At 42.9% G+C, this 21,577-nt stretch overlaps 1 protein-coding gene across 3 annotated transcripts in view; it reads left to right on the top strand.

The window, feature by feature from the left end:
* The window catches only part of LOC115091871 (protein Wnt-11), a 104,295-nt gene extending 93,088 nt beyond the window's left edge, over positions 1 to 11,207 (top strand). For all 3 annotated transcript variants that reach the window (XM_029602153.1, XM_029602152.1, XM_029602154.1), the window contains one exon: positions 9,351 to 11,207. In XM_029602153.1, coding sequence (XP_029458013.1) covers positions 9,351 to 9,525 — 175 coding nt within the window. In that variant the 3' untranslated portion in view covers positions 9,526 to 11,207. The remainder of the gene's footprint in view (positions 1 to 9,350) is intronic.
* The last annotated feature ends 10,370 nt before the right edge of the window (positions 11,208 to 21,577 follow it).

Genomic DNA, 21,577 nt, shown 5'->3' with positions numbered 1-21,577 from the left:
AGAAGGTGCAATGAAAAACAGTCCCCTGTTCTCCTACCCAGTTTCAGCTTGTGTGAGTCTGTGAGGGCTTCCTCTTGCTAGATCCTTCCAAACGTGATGTTGCATTAATGATGGCAAAAGCATTGAGTCAAGGAGGGGAAGAGAAATTCTCTTCTGCAATGGACAAATTATTACCTACCAAGAAAATGAGAGAGGCTGAGGATTTAGCAGTGAGACATAGCAAAATCCAGAGTGGATTTGGATTTAATTACTAAATCCAAGTTCAAGGTAAGTTACAGTCAGGCACAGTAGGAAGCTCTCTACCTCAGACAGCTTACAATCTAAGGGTCTGATTTTCAAAAGCATTTACATGCTTAAAACTGGGTTTTACACATGTTCATGCACTTTTCCTCTGTAATTGGGCTTTTGAAAATTGCTACAATATATGCCATTGAATTGTCCATACATTTTACATAGGTAAGTGCACTTAACACTGGCAAATGGCTTTTGAAAATTGCTACATTAGTATGTTATGTTTACATCCATATCTCCTTTGAAAATGTATGGGACTTTTGAAAATTGTTATGATATATGCTATTAAATAGTCAATAAGTTTTACCTACATTATGGGCCGGATTTTAAAAGGGTTACGCGCGACGGGTCTATAGCCCCAGGATGCGTGTAAGTCCCGGGGCTTGCAAAAAGGGGCGTGGCGGGGTCAGACTCCCGGCGCAGCGGCCATATTCTTCTGCAAGTAATGGCGTGTAAGAGTTGTGAGGATGAACGGAAAGGAACTTGGCATTAAATGATTTTTTAAGTGCACGGGAGAGGTGGACGTTGTGACTCAGACGGAAATTGTCAGCGCGATTGATCATACAAAAGGGGTTGAGTTCTGCATAGCTCGATGTACAAAGGGACATTTGTGAGGTATTACCAGAAGGGAAATAAGAGAGTGGATGGAATACAATAAGGAGTATTGACTCCCAGCATCCTTATTTATCTATTTATGCTTTTTATATGTCGTCGTTCCAAGGAATGATCACAACAACGGTTTATATAAATTGCATATAAGTACAATGTATATATCATAAACTTAATATTTTTGTAAAAGAGGACATGAAGAAGTAGTAATTGTTATGCAACAGTTACACAATTAATACATTCAATATCATCTGTTTAGAAATTACAAGTGCAATTCAATTGGGGGAGTAGTTTTATTGAAAATATTCTAATATGGAAGAAAAGGAAGAACTGACTTTTGAATATTTTTATCGGTAACCTTAATATAGAAGATTTATATTATATCAATTCATAGGCTTTTTTGAAAAGCCATGTTTTGAGTTCTTGTTTGAATGTCCTTTTTTCTGTTAAAAGCCTTAGTGGACTAGGTAGTGTGTTCCACAGTTTTGGTCCTGCGATAGAAAACATATGTTCTCTTATTTGGGTTAGGTGAATATTCTGAGTGGGAGGAATTTTTAGGGTCCTTTATTTTGCGATCTTAGATCTCTTATAAGGTTGTATAATTGAATAGTTATTCCTGGTGGAGATTGGTCGATATTGTTGATGATGTTGAAGATGAGTGATAATACTTTATATTGTATTCTGAAAGATGCTGGAAGCCAGTGAAGGTCTATCAATGAAGGAGATTAGAATTTGGATATTGAATGTCGAATAGTTTCACCATCTGGAATCTGCTTGGATTTCCAATCATATGGGGGTAATTTTGAATAGGCTACTGGCAGTGACCTTTAAAAAGGAGATAGTGCAGCTTTTAAACTAGATGATGGGAGAAAGTAGACAGTCGCTCAGAAGTGCATGGTTCGGAATGATGTATCTTTGAAGGATACTAAGAGAACATGGAAGTTAGGGCATCTCAATAGAGAGGTTGCAATAAATGCCAACGTGGACCAGGTGTCTAAGTAAAGAGCAGAAAGATCCAAATTACCCCTGTCAAGCAAATACAAACAAAAAACACACTTTGAAATGTTGGTATACAAATGCAAAAAGTCTAAAAAATAAGATGGGATTGTTAAGAGTATAAAGCACTGGATGAAAAGATAAATATAATGGCAACTCAAAGACCTGGTGGAAAGAGGATAACCAATGGGACACAGTGAAAGCAGGGTACAAATTATATCAAATTGATAAGATGGATCAAATTTGTGGAGGGGTGGCACTATATATGAAAGAGGGCATTGAGTCAAACAGGATACAAATTCTGCAGGAAACAAAAACTGCAGGTGAAAAGGGGAATAAAATAGCAGTGGGAGTATATTACTGTCCACCTGGCCAGAATGAACAAACAGACAATGAAATGCTTAAATAAATTAGGGATACTAACAAAATCAGCAGCACAGTAATAATGGGCGATTTCAATTACCTCAGTATTGGCTGAGTGAATGTCATATCAGGACATTCTAGGGAGGTAAAGTTCCTAGATGAAATAATTGACTGCTTCTTGGTACAAGAACCAACAAGAGGGGGGAACTATTTTAGACCTAGTCCTTAGTGGAACACAGGAATTTGTGTGAGAGGTAACAGTCTTGGAGCCACTTGGCAATAGTGATCACAACATGATCAAATTTGACTTAATAGCTAGAGGGAGGGCACTAAAGAAATCTACTGTGATAGCATTTAACTTTCAAAAAGGTGACTATGATAAAATGAGGAAAATGGTTAGGAAAAAACTGAAAGGAACAACTACAAAGTTCAAGAGTTTAGATCAGGCATGGGCGTTGTTTAAAAATACCATCTTGGAAGCCCAGACCAGATGTATTCCACACATTAGAAAAGGTGGAAGGAAGTCTAAATGACTACCGGAATGGTTAAAAGGTGAGCTGAGAGAGGCTATAATAGTTAAAAGAACATCTTTCAAGAAATGGAAAAGGGATCCGAATGAAGAAAACAGGAAACAGCATAAGAAACATAGAAACATAGAAATGACGGCAGAAGAAGACCAAACGGCCCATCCAGTCTGCCCAGCAAGCTTCACATTTTTTTCTCATACTTATCTGTTTCTCTTAGCTCTTTGGTTCTATTTCCCTTCCACCCCCACCATTAATGTAGAGAGCAGTGATGGAGCTGCAACCAAGTGAAATATCAAGCTTGATTAGTTATGGGTAGTAGGGGAAGTAGGGGAAGTAACCGCCGCAATAAGCAAGCTACACCCATGCCCATCTGCTTTAACCAGACCGTGCCATTCAGCCCTTATTGGTTGTTTTTCTTCTCCCCTGCCGTTGAAGCAGGGAGCTATGCTGGATATGCTTGTAGTATCAGTTTTTCATCTCCCCTGCCGTTGAAGCAGAGAGCCATGCTGGATATGCGTGAAGTATCAGTTTTTCTTCTCCCCTGCCGTTGAAGCAGGATATGCATTGAAAGTGAAGTATCAGGCTTATTTGGTTTGGGGTAGTAACCGCCGTAACAAGCCAGCTACTCCCCGCTTTGTGAGTGCGAATCCTTTTTTCTTCTCCCCTGCTGTTGAAGCAGAGAGCTATGCTGGATATGCATTGAAAGTGAAGTATCAGGCTTGTTTGGTTTGGGGTAGTAACCGCCGTAACAAGCCAGCTACTCCCCGCTTTGTGAGTGCGAATCCTTTTTTCCACATTTCCTCTTGCTGTTGTAGCTTAGAGTGATGTTGGAGTCACAGTAACCATGTGTATGTTTATTGAATAAGGGTATTGTCTCCAGGCAGTAGCCGTCATTCTGGCTAGCCACCCACTCTTTATTGATGGCCTCTTGATTTTATGGATCCACAGTGTTTATCCCACGCCCCTTTGAAGTCCTTCACAGTTCTGGTCTTCACCACTTCCTTCGGAAGGGCATTCCAGGCATCCACCACCCTCTCCGTGAAGAAATACTTCCTGACATTGGTTCTGAATCTTCCTCCCTGGAGCTTCAAATCGTGACCCCTGGTTCTGCTGATTTTTTTCCTATGGAAAAGGTTTGTCGTTGTCTTTGGATCATTAAAACCTTTCAAGTATCTGAAAGTCTGTATCATATCACCTCTGCTCCTCCTTTCCTCCAGGGTGTACATATTTAGATTCTTCAATCTCTCCTCATAAGTCATTTGATGAAGACCTTCCACCTTTTTGGTCACCCTTCTCTGGACCGCCTCCATCTTGTCTCTGTCTCTTCGGAGATACGGTCTCCAGAACTGAACACAATACTCCAGGTGAGGTCTCACCAAGGACCTGTACAAGGGGATAATCACTTCCCTTTTCTTACTCGATATTCCTCTCTCTATGCAGCCCAGCATTCTTCTGGCTTTAGCTATCGCCTTGTCACATTGTTTCGCCGACTTCAGATCATAAGACACCATCACCCCAAGGTCTCTCTCCTGCTCCGTGCACATCAGCCTTTCTCCCCCCATTGAATACAGTTCATTCGGATTTCCACTCCCCATATGCATGACTTTGCACTTCTTGGCATTGAATGTCAGCTGCCATGTCTTCGACCACTCTTCCATCTTCCTTAAATCCAGTCTCATTCTCTCCACTCCTTCCGGCGTGTCCACTCTGTTGCAGATCTTAGTGTCATCCGCAAAAAGACATACCTTACCTTCTATCCCTTCCGCAATGTCGCTCACAAAGATATTGAAAAAAGATATTGAAAAAAAGATATTGAAAAAAGATATTGAAAAAAGATATTGAAAAGCACTGGCAAGTTAGAGGCAAAGCATTGATAAGGAAGGTAAAAAGAGAATTTGAAAAGAAGCTTGCCGAGGAAGCAAAAACTCATATTAAAAGCTTTTTTAGGGCCATTAGAGGTAAAAAGTCTACCAGGGAGTCAGTTGGACCATTAGATGATCAAAGGGTAAAAGGGACATTTAGGGATGACGAAGCTCTAGCAGAGAGACAAAATGAATTCTTTGCTTTGCTATTCATTGAGGAAGATGTAAGAGAGATACCCATTAAGACACAATTGATCACTTAATAATTTCAAGCAATGTGAATATAATCTAGTGAATAGCCATAAATAAGTAAGTAGAGACCATCAGAACTGAACCGTAGACAGCATATATAACTTCCAATTCTGTTATATCTGGTACATGGCAATTTCATTCACTTGGTCTTGGTATGTGTACTATTATTTTGTGCTATTCACTAGATTATATTCACAATGCTTGAAACTGAGTGATCAATTGTGTCTTAGTGTGCTTCTTGTATTTCACTCAATATTTGCCTCCTGTATTGCATTATTTATTAGAGAGATGCCCATGCCAGAAATGATATTCAAAGGTGATGATTCTGATGAAATGAAGGGATGTAAGAGAACAGGGAAATTAGGGCATCCCAGGAGACAGGCTGCAATAAATGTTAACATGGACCAGGTACTGTTAAATAAAGAGTAGAGACAGAGTAGAAAGATTTCAAATTGCCCCTTGCGCGCGCCGAGCCCTAGGGGAGCCCCAATGGCTTTCCCTGTTCCCTCCGAGGCCACCCCCCCCCCCCACCTGCCCCTCCCTTCCCCTATCTAACCCGCCCCCCAGCCTACCTAAATCCCCCTCCTCTACCTTTATTTTTTTATTTCCGTCTGCCTCTGGGTAGGCATAGGTTGCGCGCGTCGGCCAAGTGCTGGCGCGTAATCCCCCGGCACAGCCACTGTGCCGGAGGCCTCGGTCCTGCCCCGGGACATACGCACGACCCGGGGCTTGCGCGCGTCGCCGAGTCTATGCAAAACAGTCTTGGCGCGTGCAGGCGCAGGTTTAAAAGGGTTACGCGCGTAATTTAAAATCCGCCCCATACTGTGAAATTTCTATATACAAATGCTTGAAATCTAAAAAATAAGATGTGAGAGTTAGAATGTATAGCACTGAATGAAGACGTAGATATAATTGGCATCTCGGAGATTTGGAGGAAGGAGGATAACCAACGGGACACTTGTGATACCAGGATACAAATGATATCGCAACGATAGGATGGATCATCTTGGTGGAAGGGGTGGCGCTATATGTGAAAGAGGGCATTGAGTCAAGCAGGTAAAAAATTCTGCAGGAACAAAAATGCACTGCTGAATCTTTATGAAATTCCAAGTGAAAAGGAGAATAAAATAGCAATGGGGTATATTACCGTCCACCTGGTCAGAACGAACAAACAAACAATGAAATGCTAAAGGAAATTAGGGATGCTAACAAAATCAGCAGCACAGTAATAATGGGCAAATGTAATGACCCCAGTATTGAGTGGTTGATTGTTACATCAGGACATGCTAGAGAGGTAAAGTTCTTGGATGAAATAAATGACTGCTTCATGAAGCAGCGGGTACAAGAACCAACAAGAGAAGAAACTCTTTAGACCTAGTTCTTAGTAGAAAACAGGATTTGGTGCAAGAGCCACATAGCAATAGTGATAATAACATCATCAAATTTGACTTAATAACTGGAGGGAGGATATTAAAGAAATCTACTGCAACAGCATTTAACGTTCAAAAGGGTGACTATGATAAAATAAGGAAAATAGTTAAGAAAAAACAAAAGGAGCAACTGCAAAGGTTAAGAATTTACATCAGGCATGGACATTGTTTACAAATACCATCTTGGAAGCCCAGACTAGATGTATTCCATGCATTAGAAAAGATGAAAGGAAGGCTAAATGACTACAGGTTTGGTTAAAAAGTGAGGTGAGAGAGGCTATAATAGTTAAAAGAACATCTTTTAAGAAATGAGAAAAGGATCAGAATGAAGAAAACAGGGAAGATCAGAATGAAGAAAACAGGGAACAGCATATGAACATAAGAAGGTGCCATACTAGGTCAGACCGAGAGTCCATCAAGCCCAGCATCCTGTTTCCAACAGTGGCCAAACCAGGTTACAAGCACCTGGCAAGTACCCAAACATTAAGTGGATCCCTTGCTATTAATGCCAGTAATAGCAGTGGCTATTCCCTAAGTCAACTTGATTAATAGCAGTTAATGGATTTCTCCTCCAGGAACTTATCCAAACCTTTTTTTAAACCCACTTACATTAACTGCCTTTACCACATTCTCTGGCAACAAATTTCAAAGCTTAATTGTGTGTTGAGTGAAAAAGAATTTTCTCTGATTAGTTTTAAATGTGCTACTTGCTAACTTCATGGAGCATCCCCTAGTCCTTCTATTATCCGAAAGAGTAAATAACCGATTCACAATTACCTATTCTAGACTTCTCAAGATTTTATAGACCTCTATCATATCCCCCCTCAGCCGTCTCTTCTCCAAGCTGAACAGCCCTAACCTCTTCAGCCTTTCCTCATAGGGGAGCTGTTCCTTCCCCTTTATCATTTTGGTTGCCCTTCCCTGTACCTTCTCCATCGCAATTATATCTTTTTTGAGATGCGGCGACCAGAATTGTATACAGTATTCAAGGTGCGGTCTCACCATGGAGCGATACAGAGGCATTATGACATATTACATTTTATTCACTGTGTGCAGTTCTGGCCACCACATCTCAAGAAAGATATAGCAGAATTAGAAAAGGTATAGAGAAGGGCAACCAGATTGATAAAGTGGATGGATCGATTCCCTTATGAGGAAAGGCGAAAGAGGATAGGACTCTTCAGCTTGGAGAAGAGGTGGCTGAGGGGAGATATTATAGAGGTCTATAAAATAATGAGTGGCATGGAATGCGTAAACGTGAATCGGTTGTTTATTCTTTTAAAAAGTACAACGACTAGGGGATACACAATGACGTTACTAAGTGATTCATTTAAAACTAAGAGAAAATATTTTTTTACTCAGTGCATAATTAAGCTCTGGAATTCGTTGTCAGAGGATGAGGTGAAAGTTATTAGTGTAGCTGCGTTAAAAAAAGGTTTGGACAAGTTCCTGGAGGAAAAGTCCATAAATCATTATTAAGGTGGAGATGTAGACATACTCTGCTTATTCTTGGGATAAGCAGCATGAAACCTATCTACCCCTTGGGATCCTGACAGGTTCTTGTGACCTGGATTTGTCACTGTTGGAAACAGGATACTGGGATTGATGAACCTGATCAAGTATGGGAAGTCTTAGGTTCTTATATTCTTACGCCTATGAAGGGGATAATCACATTTATCAGTGATACTAGGGGATCAAGATGAGGGAGAAAAGGTACTTGTTTTTGACAAAAGGCAGGACCATATTCCAAGCATCTACTGATAGGGAGAAGAGTATAAGGATAAAAAAACAAATAAAAGTAACAAAGTGCAGGTAAGATCAGAGAGGTACCATGGATGAATAGCAAGTTAGAAGATCAAGACCATGATCATGCACTGTGCGTGGCAGAACTGAAAGCAAGGCCATGGCTGTAATGTTTAAGAGCAGTCAGAGTTTCCTTATGTCAAAGAACTGACAAATAGTCATCAGTTAGAATAAATTTGGAATTTGAGAGGTAGTAAGAGAATTTGATGTGGAGTGAACGGTAACACTTGGGAGTAATCAAAAGACGGAAGGGGATGGCTAGTGAATTGTTCAGAAAAGGAGTTTTGGACTCTTCTCGTTCATGAAGAATGTAGGCTGGTGGGATTGCTTCTGTGAGGATAGAGCGTCAGAGGAGAGCTACCAGGTCTCTGTTTCTAGGAAGTGTGTTGAGCTGTCGTCCAAGTGAGGTCTTGAGTCTTCTCTTCTCTGGACTGGCATAGACTGCGTGTGGCACGGATGTGATCGTATTTCTGGGTTCCTAGTCTTGAGTGCTGCAGCACTGCAGCAGACGTTCTGCATTGGTCCGGTCATATAATACCTTGTACATTTTATCACCTGATCTAGATATTATAGAACAGACAACCTAATCTGGAAGGGGTTCTGAATTTTTATTCCAAAACACTCAAATATCCTGCCAGTTTCAGCAAGCCACAGTTCAGCCTTTGTGATGTGCAAATTTCTTTTACAGATGCATAGAAAAATGTAAAATTGGGGTAGGTCCAAAGAAGGGGGGGGAGGGGCAGTGTTGTTATTCCTTTGAGCATGCAGTGTAATCGTGCCGCATTGGTTTTCCTAGCGTGAAGAGATGGGCAGTGCCCACAGCGAGATGTTCAAGGGGATCAGTTAGCACTTCGGCATGAGATGATGTCTCGTAACAAAGCAAATGGCCTGTTTGATGTATAAAACATAACTTTGCAGACTTGGGTGAGCAAAACCGCACTCCGCTTAGCAGCTGTTGGCAGTCTTAGCTCGAGTTCAGACTGATCATCCAGCCCAATAACCTTTCATGTAAAAATCATTGGTGGATGTTTAAATAATTGAATGATGGCATCATGGGCTGGCTGGGAGCGGCTCTCATGGGTCCCATTATGTTGGCCTCCGCCCACTTAATTTATTTGACAGGATCAATGACAAGTATGCCATGTATAGTAGGAGTGGATGCTTGATGTCCTAGGCATGCCGCAGAGTGACGAGTAACCATACTTGTTCTGTTCTAGGCAATGTAACAAAACCTCCAACGGCAGTGACAGCTGTGACCTGATGTGCTGCGGCCGAGGCTACAACCCATACATGGACAAAGTAGTGGAGAGGTGCCACTGCAAATACCACTGGTGTTGCTACGTGACCTGCAAAAAATGTGAAAGGACTGTGGAGAGATACGTTTGCAAGTGAAAGCTTTCGTTCAGGAAGTCTCACACCAGCAGAACCAAAGCACTTTCCAGCACGGAAGGAAATATATATGTATTTTTTTTTGGACTGTATGTTTATATCAGAAAGACCCTGGACCGCGGAGTTTGTTATAAGGATGACACAAAAGTTAGATTTTTCAAATGAGCATCATTTTGTACCAAAAATTGAAAAGGAATGTTCTTTAGTGGCGCACCACATGTGAAGATCATAGACTTGCAAACAGTTTCTCTCCAGTTTTTCGGAAAGTATCACGACGGCCGCCATCTTAAGCTTTAAGGAAGCCTGGACATCAAGCGCTCTTAACGCCATCACAATGTGTGTGTTTTGTTTTGGGGTTTTTTTTTAATTTAGAAATTAGACATTGTGAACAGTAAACATGAGGCTAGAACTCCGCCGAAAAAGCACAGGCAGTGCTTGTTGGTGTTCCCCAGGGTGCGTGATCCCAGCAGATGCAGTGGGAGATGTTTGGTGTGGTGCCTTTGTTCCAGAGTGGGATCATCCAGACTAGGCCGGGACCTATAAACAGCATCGGCAAAAGCCCAAGAGACATTGCTGGAGGACGGCCTTTGCGGTAAAGAACTCCATTACAGAGAGAATGTCAACTGCTCAAGGCAGGTTTCTTTGGACATGAGAGTTGAGTACATGGCCTTGCCGTGACAACTGCACAGAACCACTCACAGTGGATGTAAATAATTTCTTTTGTTTGCTGAACATACAGAAATATTTATAAATATATCAAGTGCGCCTCTCTATTTTAGCCTTTATATATATATTTGTATATATAAATATATATATATATATATTAAACATGCCTAAAACAGTTTGAAATAAATTCTGAAAATGCAATGACTTGTAAACTGAAGCTTAGAATTGTTTCGTGCGTCAGCAGTACCTTTGCTGCATTCGAAATGTGCGCCAGACCTTCATCCTAGTGTACAATGAAAATGCCGCCGCTTTATTAAAAATTCAGAGCGTGAGAAGACGCCCGCATTTGCTTCGTCTGACGGCACCCTCTCGTCACGCGCTGAATTTAATGTACACTGCATTAGGACCGCAAATCAGTAAAGTGGCTTGATGATAAGACCAGCGCGCGCTCTCTCGCTTTTCTGAGTCTAAAACTAGTCGACTTGACTGTAGCGTGACAACACTTATGTTGATATGATAAGCCAGCTTTTTTCATTTTGCAGGACAATCATTGTGTTTGACCGGAGGTTTATTGCTCCAAGTACAGTAACACAATGCAGGGTGTAAGTTACACATGCAGATATTTGATATTTAGCCTCTGCTTTCTTAGCTGTTGTGAACATTTGATGCTCTTTCACCCATTCTGTCATTGGTTGTTGCTTGCATTGAGTTTTTCAATTGGAGGTCTTCATGCTATTGTGATATGGAAAGGGGAGCAGGAGGAAGAGGCAAGCATGACCGTACCGTACATATTACCTACTGCCCATGTGACAAAACTGATGATCATCCTGTAATGTTCTTTCATTGTTCACTGGAAACCATTAGCTTCCTTCTCTCCTCTCATCACTTCAAAACCTCCCTGTGTGTCATAAAGGCAAGTATAAGCTTTTGAAATCAATCTCGGAATTTTTTATATTCTCATATGTCTATGTAACCTTAGAATGAGTCCTCATTTGTAAGAGAGCACTGCTTCCACCTTATTAAAATTATGAGCCAGATATTTGGCTACAATTTCCAGAGCAAGGCAGCTACTAATTTCTTTGTAGGGATTGGCTTCAGTTAAATGTACATTTTTGGTTTTCACTTTCCATAAAACGGTACAAAATTAAAAAAAAAAAAGACCTCCCTAGAAGCAGATGGACTTCCAGAATAAAACACAAAACTAATCTTCTTTTTGTTTTTAGACAAAAAAAAACTGCCAGCTATCAGATGAGTAACCTTTTCGCAAAGCTCTTTGTTCTGCATGTTCAGACCTTTGGGGCAGTCGTGCAGGGCATTTATCACTGTTCGGTGTTCCTTGCTCTGTCCTACATGGAAAAGTCATCTGCTGCGTTGATCAGCTGGTTCCCTCCAGAGGTTGGTGCCCTGATCCCCCAGGGTCCCATTTATAGAGAGCTGCTGGTCAGAGGGAATGGCTGAGTAACCTCAACTACCATACTGGGGGACCACTCGGACCATAAATCACATTTTGGGAGAATAAATACCATTACAGTGTAGATTTTGCAAGCAGGTAAAAACTGCAGATTTGCCTCCGTTAAGGCTATTTCGATGTAGAAAAAAAACATTTCCTTGGCTTTAGGACACATGAGCCAGATGTACTAAGCATTTTCCCCATGGAGACATAATGGGGAAGCCCCCCTTAGTACATGTGCCCCATGACGACTCCAGTGGAAAAGGAACGACGCACACCATTTTCCCATGCAGATTGCTAGTAGCCGTACTGGCCTCGGAGCTTACTGGATTCTTTTCCAGGCTGGGATACATAAGAACATAAGAAATTGCCATGCTGGGTCAGACCAAGAGTCCATCAAGCCCAGCATCCTGTTTCCAACAGTGGCCAATCCAGGTTACAAGACCTGGCAAGTACCCGAACACTAAGAAGATCCCAAGCTACTGATGCAATAAATAGCAGTGGCTATTCCCTAAGGGGTAGATTTTAAAAGCCCTGCGCCGGCGGCCTATTTTGCATAGGCCGCCGGCGCACGCAAAGCCCCAGGATGCGCATAAGTCCCAGGGCTTCGTAAAAGGGGTGGGAGGGGGCGTGTCGGCAGGCCGGGGGTGTGGCCGGGGTCAGGGGTGGGGCGGGTCCGGGGACGTGGTGACGGTTCGGGGGCAGGCCGGGAGGGCGGTCCCGAGTCCCCTGGCACTGCGGCCTATGCCAGGGGATGCTGAGGCGGCACGCGCAAGTTACGCCTGCCTCAAGCAGGCGTAACTTGCACAACAAAGGTAGGGGGGGGATTTACATAGGGCTGGGGGGTGGGTTAGATAGGGGAAGGTGGGGGGATGCGGAAGGAAAGTTCCCTCCGAGGCCGCTCCGATTTTGGAGCGGCCTTGGAGGGAACAGAGGCAGGCTGCGTGCAGGCTCGGCGCGCGCAGGCTGCTGATTTTGCGCAGCCTTGCGCGCGCCAACCCCGGATTTTATAAGGTACACGCGGCTATGCACGTATCTTATAAAATCCGGCGTACTTTTGTTTGCGCCGGTTGCGCGAACAAAAGTACGTGCACGCGTACTTTTTTAAGATCTACCTCTAAGTAAACTTGATTAATAGCAGTTAATGGACTTCTCCTCCAAGAACTTATCCAAACCTTTTTTGAACCCAGCTACACTAACTGCACTAACCACATCCTCTGGCAACAAATTCCAGAGCTTAATTGTGCGTTGAGTGAAAAAGAATTTTCTCCGATTAGTCTTAAATGTGCTACTTGCTAACTTCATGGAATGCCCCCTAGTCCTTCTATTATTCGAAAGAGTAAATAACTGATTCACATCTACTCGTTCAAGACCTCTCATGATCTTAAACACCTCTATCATATCTCCCTCAGCTGTCTCTTCTCCAAGCTGAACAACCCTAACCTCTTCCATCCGCTTTATCATTTTGGTTTCCCTTCTCTGTACCTTCTCCATCGCAATTATATCTTTTTTGAGATGCAATGAACAGAATTGTACAGTACTCAAGGTAAGTGTCTCACAATGGAGCGATACAGAGGCATTATGACATTTTCCGTTTTATTCACCATTCCCTTCCTAATAATTCCTAACATTCTGTTTGCTTTTTTGACTGCTGCAGCACACTGAGCCAACGATTTTAAAGTATTATCCTTTAAAGTATTATCTTTAAAGTTATTTTATACCCGTTCCATGTAAACCGATGTGATGTGCAAACGAATGTCGGTATAAAAAAGTTTCAAATAAATAAATAAAAATAAATAAATTATCCACTATGATGCCTAGATCTTTTTCCTGGGTGGTAGCTCCTAATATGGAACCTAACATCGTGTAACTACAGCAATGGTTATTTTTCCCTATGTGCAACAACTTGCACTTGTCCACATTAAATTTCATCTGCCATTTGGATGCCCAATCTTCCAGTGTTGCAAGGTCCTCCTGTAATGATTCACAATCCGCTTGTGATTTAACTACTCTGAATAATTTTGTATCGTCCACAAATTTGATAACCTCACTCGTCGTATTCTTTCCAGATCATTTATATATATATTGAAAAGCACTGATCCAAGTACAGATCCCTGAGGCACTCCACTGTTTACCCTTTTCCACTGAGAAAATTGACCATTTAATCCTACTCTCTGTTCCCTGTCTTTTAGCCAGTTTGTAATCCACGAAAGGACATTGCCTCCTATCCCATGACTTTTTAGTTTTCTTAGAAGCCTCTCGTGAGGGACTTTGTCAAACACCTTCTGAAAATCCAAATACACTACATCTACCGGTTCACCTTTATCCACATGTTTATTAACCCCTTCCAAAAAATGAAGCAGATTTGTTAGGCAAGACTTCCCTTGGGTAAATCCATATTGACTGTGTTCCATTAAACCATGTATTTCTATATGCTCTACGATTTTGATTTTTAGAATAGTTTCCACTATTTTTCGTGGCACTGAAGTCAGGCTCACTGATTTATAGTTACCCGGATCAAAACTGGAGCCCTTTTTAAATATTGGGGTTATATTGGCCACCCTTCAGTCTTCAGGTACAATAGATGATTTTAATGATAGGTTACAAATTTTAACTAATAGATCAGAAATTTCATTTTTTAGTTCCTTTAGTACCCTAGGATGCATACCATCTGGTCCAGGTGATTTGCTACTCTTTAATTTGTCAAGCTGGCCGACTACATCTTCCAGGTTCACAGTGATTTCGTTCAGTTCGTCTGACTCATCACCGCTGAAAACCATCTCTGGAACTGGTATCTCCCCAACATCCTCATTAGTAAACACGGAAGCAAAGAATTCATTTAGTCTTTCTGCAATGGCCTTATCTTCCCTAAGAGCCCCTTTAACCCCTCGGTCATCTAATGGTCCATCCGACTCCCTCATAGGTTTCTTGCTTCAGATATATTTTTAAAAGTTTTTATTATGACTTTTTGCCTCTGTGGCCAACTTCATTTCAAATTCTCTCTTCACCTGCCTTATCAATGTTTTACACTTAACTGGACAATGCTTATGTTTTATCCTATTTTCTTCAGATGGATCCTTCTTCCAATTTTTGAAGGATTTTTTTTTTTTTTGCTAAAACAGCCTCTTTCACCTCACCTTTTAACCATGACAGTAATCGTTTTGCCTTACTTCCACCTTTCTTAATGCATGGAATACATCTGGACTGCGCCTCTAGAAACAATGCAAGACGTATCCATGGGATGAGGTGGTGCAGGAGCATTTGAGACCACAGAGGGGCATAGTATCTTCACTCTTAGACTCATTTGAAAGTTTAAGAAATTGCATATTTGTAAACCAACAAACCAATTGGTCGAGAAAAAACCCCAACATTGCCAACTGCATGGGAATCCGTTTGAAAATATTGCTATTAAATGTGTATGTATGCACTGCGTGGAATTATTGCACCATTGCCAGAAAAAGCCCTGTTGGGGAACCCCTGCTGTTGGATGGTATTTCAGATTAGGAAAACAGAGCGAGTGTCAATGCAACTTGTGCTTTTCCTTGCCAAGTTATTTTTAGAATTTACCAAATTGCATCGGTTTTTTTTATTTATGTTCTCAGGGGGTTTCCTGTGTCACTTACAGCAAACTCTAGACCCCCGAGGGCTGGTTTAGTTCCGCCAGCCTGCTTATTTAAAATTGCAAAATAGAAAGGTTTTTTTTCCCCCCTCCTGCAAGGAACGTTCATAAAAGATCCAGCAAAATCCAAAACCTGACCAAAATTATCAATGCCTTTTTCGGGACAATGATCAAGGAGTCTTGAGGGACTCATGATTTCCTGTTAGAAAACCAAACCTCAAAGGGCCAGCCAGCAAAATCATCTGCAAGAAGGCACTCTGCGACTTTTGCCTGGAAACGTTGCATTTAAGAATCAGGCAAGAGGCTTCATAGTGCTTCTTTTTTTGTTTGTTTTGCACGAGGCTTTGCCTGCATCAAACTTTCCCCTCAGGATAGATAATATCCCTTCCTTACCGAAATGTCAGAAGGAAAAAAAGGACCAAAAGAGGAGCCGTTTCATAATTGTGCAAGCATGCCGACTTTCTGCTGTCTTTCTGCGCGCTTTAAAATCTTGCGTGAAACTGGAATCTGCTCCCAAACGATACCTTGCACCAGCCACTAAGGGGATAATTTGCTAACAGCCCATGTAAATTAGCCAGCAAATCCACACCGAAGTTACACCATCGACTGGACATTTATTTACATGACTGCGAATCAAAGTAAAGTTTCTTTTGAACACCCGCACTGTGTCCTGCCTGTTTATACAGCACTACCATCACCAAAGGGGACAGTAACACACCTGAGGGAGGATTCCCATTCACCACCTGGGGTCTTAAAGGTTAAACTCCCCCCCCCCGGTAGAAAAAATCCACTCCTTTGGGAAAGAGCACAAGGAGATAGCCGCAAGAGAAATTTTGTGTGCCCTCTGGACTACCATAAAATCGGAAAAAGGGTTACACACGTGCGCACACGTTCCCTTTTGAAAATAATCCCACTGAAAATGCCCGCAGATGATTGGGCGCAGAATTTTTTCGGGACATTTTGCACGCCATACTTTTGAAAACGCAAAAGTCCTTGCACAGGTGTAAACTCTTCCCCAGTCCTGTCTGCGGGGACAAGCCCATGCGCAGACACGGCAAAGGTGGGTAAGTTTACCCGCATACTGGGTGGACGGTTTTGTAAAGGATCCCGTTTTCTTCACAGAGGTCCCTTTGAAAATTACCCTCTCCCTACTAGAGCCAATAATTGCAATGTTGTCATTCCTGCAGCTCATAAAACAGGTGGAACGGTCTAAAAATTCCCCATTAACTAAAATTATAAAAAAAAAAAAAAAAAAATTCCCCATTAACTCTCCAGGCATTTAGTAAGAGGAGTAGAATAACTTCCAGAATTAAGTGAACAAATAAAAGATTCGCAAGCTCTTCCAACGGAAAGCTGAGATCAAGGACCTAACAGAGACAATTGGACAGGAAAAAAGGATTTTAAAAAAAGGCTGGGGCCGGTCCGGTGCCTCTGTGGAGGAACTTGAGCTCGATTTGTGGGTCAAGTCTTCCCCTCCCTGGATCAGCTTCGGCTGAGGATGCTGTGGAGACAGCACTCACTGCCCTTGTTGGGGGAGGGGGGGGGGGGGGGGAGATAGTCATACTCATTATGCAATGCTGACACCTAGTGGCTGGAGTAAGATTGCAGGGTCTGGCAGGGTCCCTGGTTTACTGCCCCCAGGTTGCTGCAGCGACTGGACTAAAAGTAAGCAGGGAGTGGATGGTGGAGAAGGGAAAAATCCCCGAGGAATTGCAAGTGAAGGTTTGTGGTATCCGATCCCAGCCCTGGCTGCGACTAAGCTGGAATTTTAAGGAAGAAACATTTCATACCATAACATTCAGGATCTTCCAAGATGTTACTGGACTTTCTGTAACCTATTTTACAGCATGACACACACAAAAAAATAAAAAAACCTTTTTACTCTTGTTCTCTTCCTGTTCAGTGTTTCGTTGGCTGCTCCTGGTTGGCTCTTAAAACACAAAAGCAAGAATCATTGTGTGCTCTGGAAAATTCCCTTGGAAGTTTTGCTAGTGATTGACAATGCCACACTGCAGATCACCTCCTATTCCTGTTTATTCCAGACAATACATCTGGAGACGCCATTCTTTTTTTTTTTTTTAATGTCTCACTCCAAGCCCCTGTTACCAATCTATTTGCAATGGAATCGTTCACAGCTCCGTGGCGAAGCAAAGCTTAAATGCTGCCGGAGCCTGCCTGCTCGGACTTTTCTCATGATTTTTCCAGATGCAGCTTTCACACGGCTGCTTCAGTAGATCTGCCCGCTCTCGCCAATGCCTGGATGGGGCCGGGCAGGCAAGCGGATACGCTGCAGAACCTTTCCCCGAGAAATAGGATTTTAACTCTGCCATCCAGCTGTGTTAACCCTTTGTTACTTAGGTTTTTGTGTTGGCTCCTTTGAGCTTCTAAAAAAGGCAGGGATCACAGTTAAAAAAAACCAAACAAACTACATTGAGGAATTAATCTAAAGTGCCCCCTAAAAACCACATACACTAATGGAGCTGTATCCTTTCCCCTGACCTTTACTCGTTGGCTACAGAGCCTAGAGCTCTAGGGATTATCTGGATCTGAGTGGGATTAGCATATTTCTTTACATGCAGAAATGTTACTGTATGTGAATGTAACCCAGATGTTTCTTCCCTCTTGTCTCAGGCCTTGCAACTTATCACCAAGCCTTCGGATCCTGGGTGAGCTTCAATAAACTGGAGGCTCTACCTTTATATACTGTAAGTCCTGATAAAACACAGTTTGCCTCAGCCTAGTGTGCCTGAACCCTTCTAGTGAATACGTGGAAGCATAGCGCACTGTCAAGGTGGGGGGGGTCCAGCATTGGGATATGAATCCACTTCTTGGTCTGTTGGAGTTGGGAGTGGAGCAGTAAAGACAATGTTGGTGGGACTTGGGGTGGGGGAGGGGGAGTTATGTGATAGTTGTATGGCATAACTCTCAAGCATACCCCCCCAGTTTAACTCCTAGCAGCTTGAGCCAAGGGTTTCAAAGAGTCACTCTAGATTTACAGCGGATGGCTATGACATGGGTACACATGATGCCTCCCTCCTCCCACCACCTTCCTAATGATGACACCCAAACAAAAGACAGACACAATTCCCCTTTTGGGATCAAAAGGCCGCAGCTTTATTAACAATATAACAAGCCAACAAACATATATGTATCCAAGCTTGCAAACAAACAATAGCTCTGGTAATCATCCGCCACCCCCCCCCCCCCCCCAAGCAAGATGCAACCACCTCCAGGCCCACAAGGCCTAAAGATTCAATGACAGTACCAGCTGTCTCTCAAAGCAGTCCCTGCCACAGCCCAGCAAGGAACTGCCCACCCCAAGCGACTGAACCCAGTCACAGCAAAGAAGCCAAACTTCATCTCTGACCTACCAACTATCCCAACTGCTTGACTCTACAACCCAATCAGTAACCCAAGCTGAGGAACCTGCCACAGGCATGGGACACCCAAAGGCTTTTCATATGATTCACACCCCCCCCCCCCCCCCACACACACACACACAAGATGCAGCCTACGATCCCTGAAATAAAATTTCCTCCTAGGCCTCCTGTAATGTATTCAAAAACAAATCAAGGCCAGTGTCAGACAGAAGAACACCATCTGAACAATACAGGCTCTTACATACGTCACAAGCCCACTTGTGCATAATATGCCTCTCCCTTGTGCACACAATCATGCACCAATTTGCCGGTTAGCCATAGCCCAAAAATGCCCCCACTAAAACTGATCCATCACAGCAGGCCTTGGAATAATATCAGACCAACCACCAACAGCAAATGGAAGCTTGTCCAAAACAACAGCAAAATCCTTACACACAGTATCCACCATCCGTCGTCAAGAAAACAATAAAAAACCCAAAACACCAGAACCAATGGTACAACGACAACATCAGATCAGCCAAATGTGAACTCAGAAAAAAAGAGCTTGAAGGAACAACAAAACAACAATACTACTTAACGCCTACCGATCACACTTTTAGCTGACTACAAAAAACTTACCCACAAAGCAAAAACAGATTTCTACTCAAACAAAATAAACAAATACCAACATAACCCAAGAATGCTTTTCAATATCGTTCACAGCCTAACCAAATCCTCCAATGACCTGATATTATCAACCCCCAAGATCACAAGCAATGATTTCGCAGATTTCTTTAACGAAAAAATAAAAAACCTCATAAATAACAACCTCAACAACAACATGCAAGACTCAAAAATACAAAGCAAGCAAATAAGTTGGCCCAACTTTGATACAGCATCTTCACTGGAAATCCAAACGATCATCAAAAAAATGAACCCAGCCAAACACCCTATCGATAACATACCCATACCGACGATCAAAGCCATTGAACCATCAATAACCAAAACATTAACCGACATTGTAAGCCTATCCCTCACAGAAAGAAACTACCCCGACTGCCTAAAATCAGCAATTATCAAACCCATTCTGAAAAAGACCAACCTTGATCTAGAAAACCCACTAAACTACCTGTTGTGGGAGTCTCAGTTTAGTGGACCCTTGGGCCGACCTGCTGGAGACTAGGAAGAGATGGACAATGTCTCTGATGAGCAGCGGGCCGGGAGGCAGATGTTCAGGCGGGACGTAGATGCTCTTCACCGTGGAAGCTGGTGCTCCCCCGGGAGGAGCCCATAGGGGCCCGGCCGCTGGGACTTAAGACGGGTTGTGGATCAGGACAGGTAACTGGAACCAGACTAGGACAGTAGTGATACTGTAACTGGGTACGGGTTCTGGAACCAGGCAGGAACTGTAGCAGGACTCGGGTACTGGAACCAGGCAGGAACCAAGCAGGTACTGTAGCAAACAGGCAGGAACCAAGCAGGTACTGTAGCAGGCGGGCAGGAACCAAGCAGGTACTGTAGCAGGAACGGAGCGACGTAGCCAAGCAGGTCACTCCGGGGCGCAACGCAACAGGAAACCAGAATGCTAACCCGTTGCAAAGCAATGGTTGGATGGCCGCGGCCGGCTTATCAAGGCCGCAGCGTCTAACGTCAGGAATTGGGCGGAGTCGGCACTGGCGGGAAACTGGCTACAAAGGCGCCCAAGTGGCGTGCCTAGGAACAGGGCGTCCACCGGAACCTTCACAGCGGTGCTGCCCCAGCGGGGACGCCGCCAAACAGGCCACAAGCTAGGACTCTGGAGGCAGGAGCAGGTCCGGGAATCAAGAGGTAAGGGCCTGGCTGCGGTGCTCACGGCCAGGACTACAACACTACCGACCCATATCAAACCTACCATTCATTGCCAAAATTATCGAAAAAATAGTCCACTCCCAACTCAGCGACCACCTGGAAGAAAACAATATCCTACTCCCCACGCAATTTGGCTTCAGGAAACACCTGAACACTGAGTCACTACTCCTATCTTTAAATGACACCGTGCTCAAAGGCTTTGAAAAAGGACACAGCTACCTTTTAGTCCTACTTGACCTATCAGCAGCTTTCGACACAGTAAACCATTCAATCATGATTGACCGTCTCTCCGAAATTGGTGCAAAAGAAAAAACCCTACAATGGTTCTCATCCTATCTATCACAAAGAACCTACCAAATGTCAATCAACAACTCACTCTCAAAGAAAATAAACCTTGACACCGGAGTTCCCCAAGATTCCGCCCTATCTGCGACACTCTTCAACATTTATCTGCTCCCGATATGCCACTTCCTCTCAAACCTTAAACTGACCCACTTCATATATGCGGATGATCTCCAAATATTAATCCCAATTCATAACACTCTGGAAGACACCTACAAAAAAACAGCCATTTACCTCACCAAAATAGAACAACTACTAACCAACATGAAACTCATCCTAAACTTCGATAAAACAGAAATAATCATACTAGACAGAAAGAACAATACTCCACAACTACCACCTCTCAATTTAACAAACCAAAAAGCTGCAATATCACCTGTAACTCATGCCCGCAACCTAGGAGTCATAATTGACAAAGAACTATCCTTCAAGAACCACATCACCTCTAAAATCAAAGACGGATATCACAAACTCCTAACTCTACGATGTCTAAAACCTTTCCTATCCCCCTACGACTTCAGAACAGTCCTTCAACTACTCATCTTCTCCAACCTGGACTACTGCAACTCCCTGTTATTCAGCTTATCTCTCACCACCATCCGACCACTCCAAATACTCCAAAATACAGCCGCCAGAATACTCACTGGAACTAAAAAACACGATCCCATTACTCCTACATTTATTTCACTACACTGGCTCCCAATAAAATTCAGGATAGAATATAAAATACTATCCATACTACACAAAATAATATATGAAAAATAAACAAAC

Source organism: Rhinatrema bivittatum, chromosome 5 (genome assembly GCF_901001135.1).
Source record: "Rhinatrema bivittatum chromosome 5, aRhiBiv1.1, whole genome shotgun sequence".
Taxonomy (NCBI): Eukaryota; Metazoa; Chordata; class Amphibia; order Gymnophiona; family Rhinatrematidae; genus Rhinatrema; species Rhinatrema bivittatum.
This window is presented reverse-complemented; position numbering and strand designations above follow the sequence as displayed.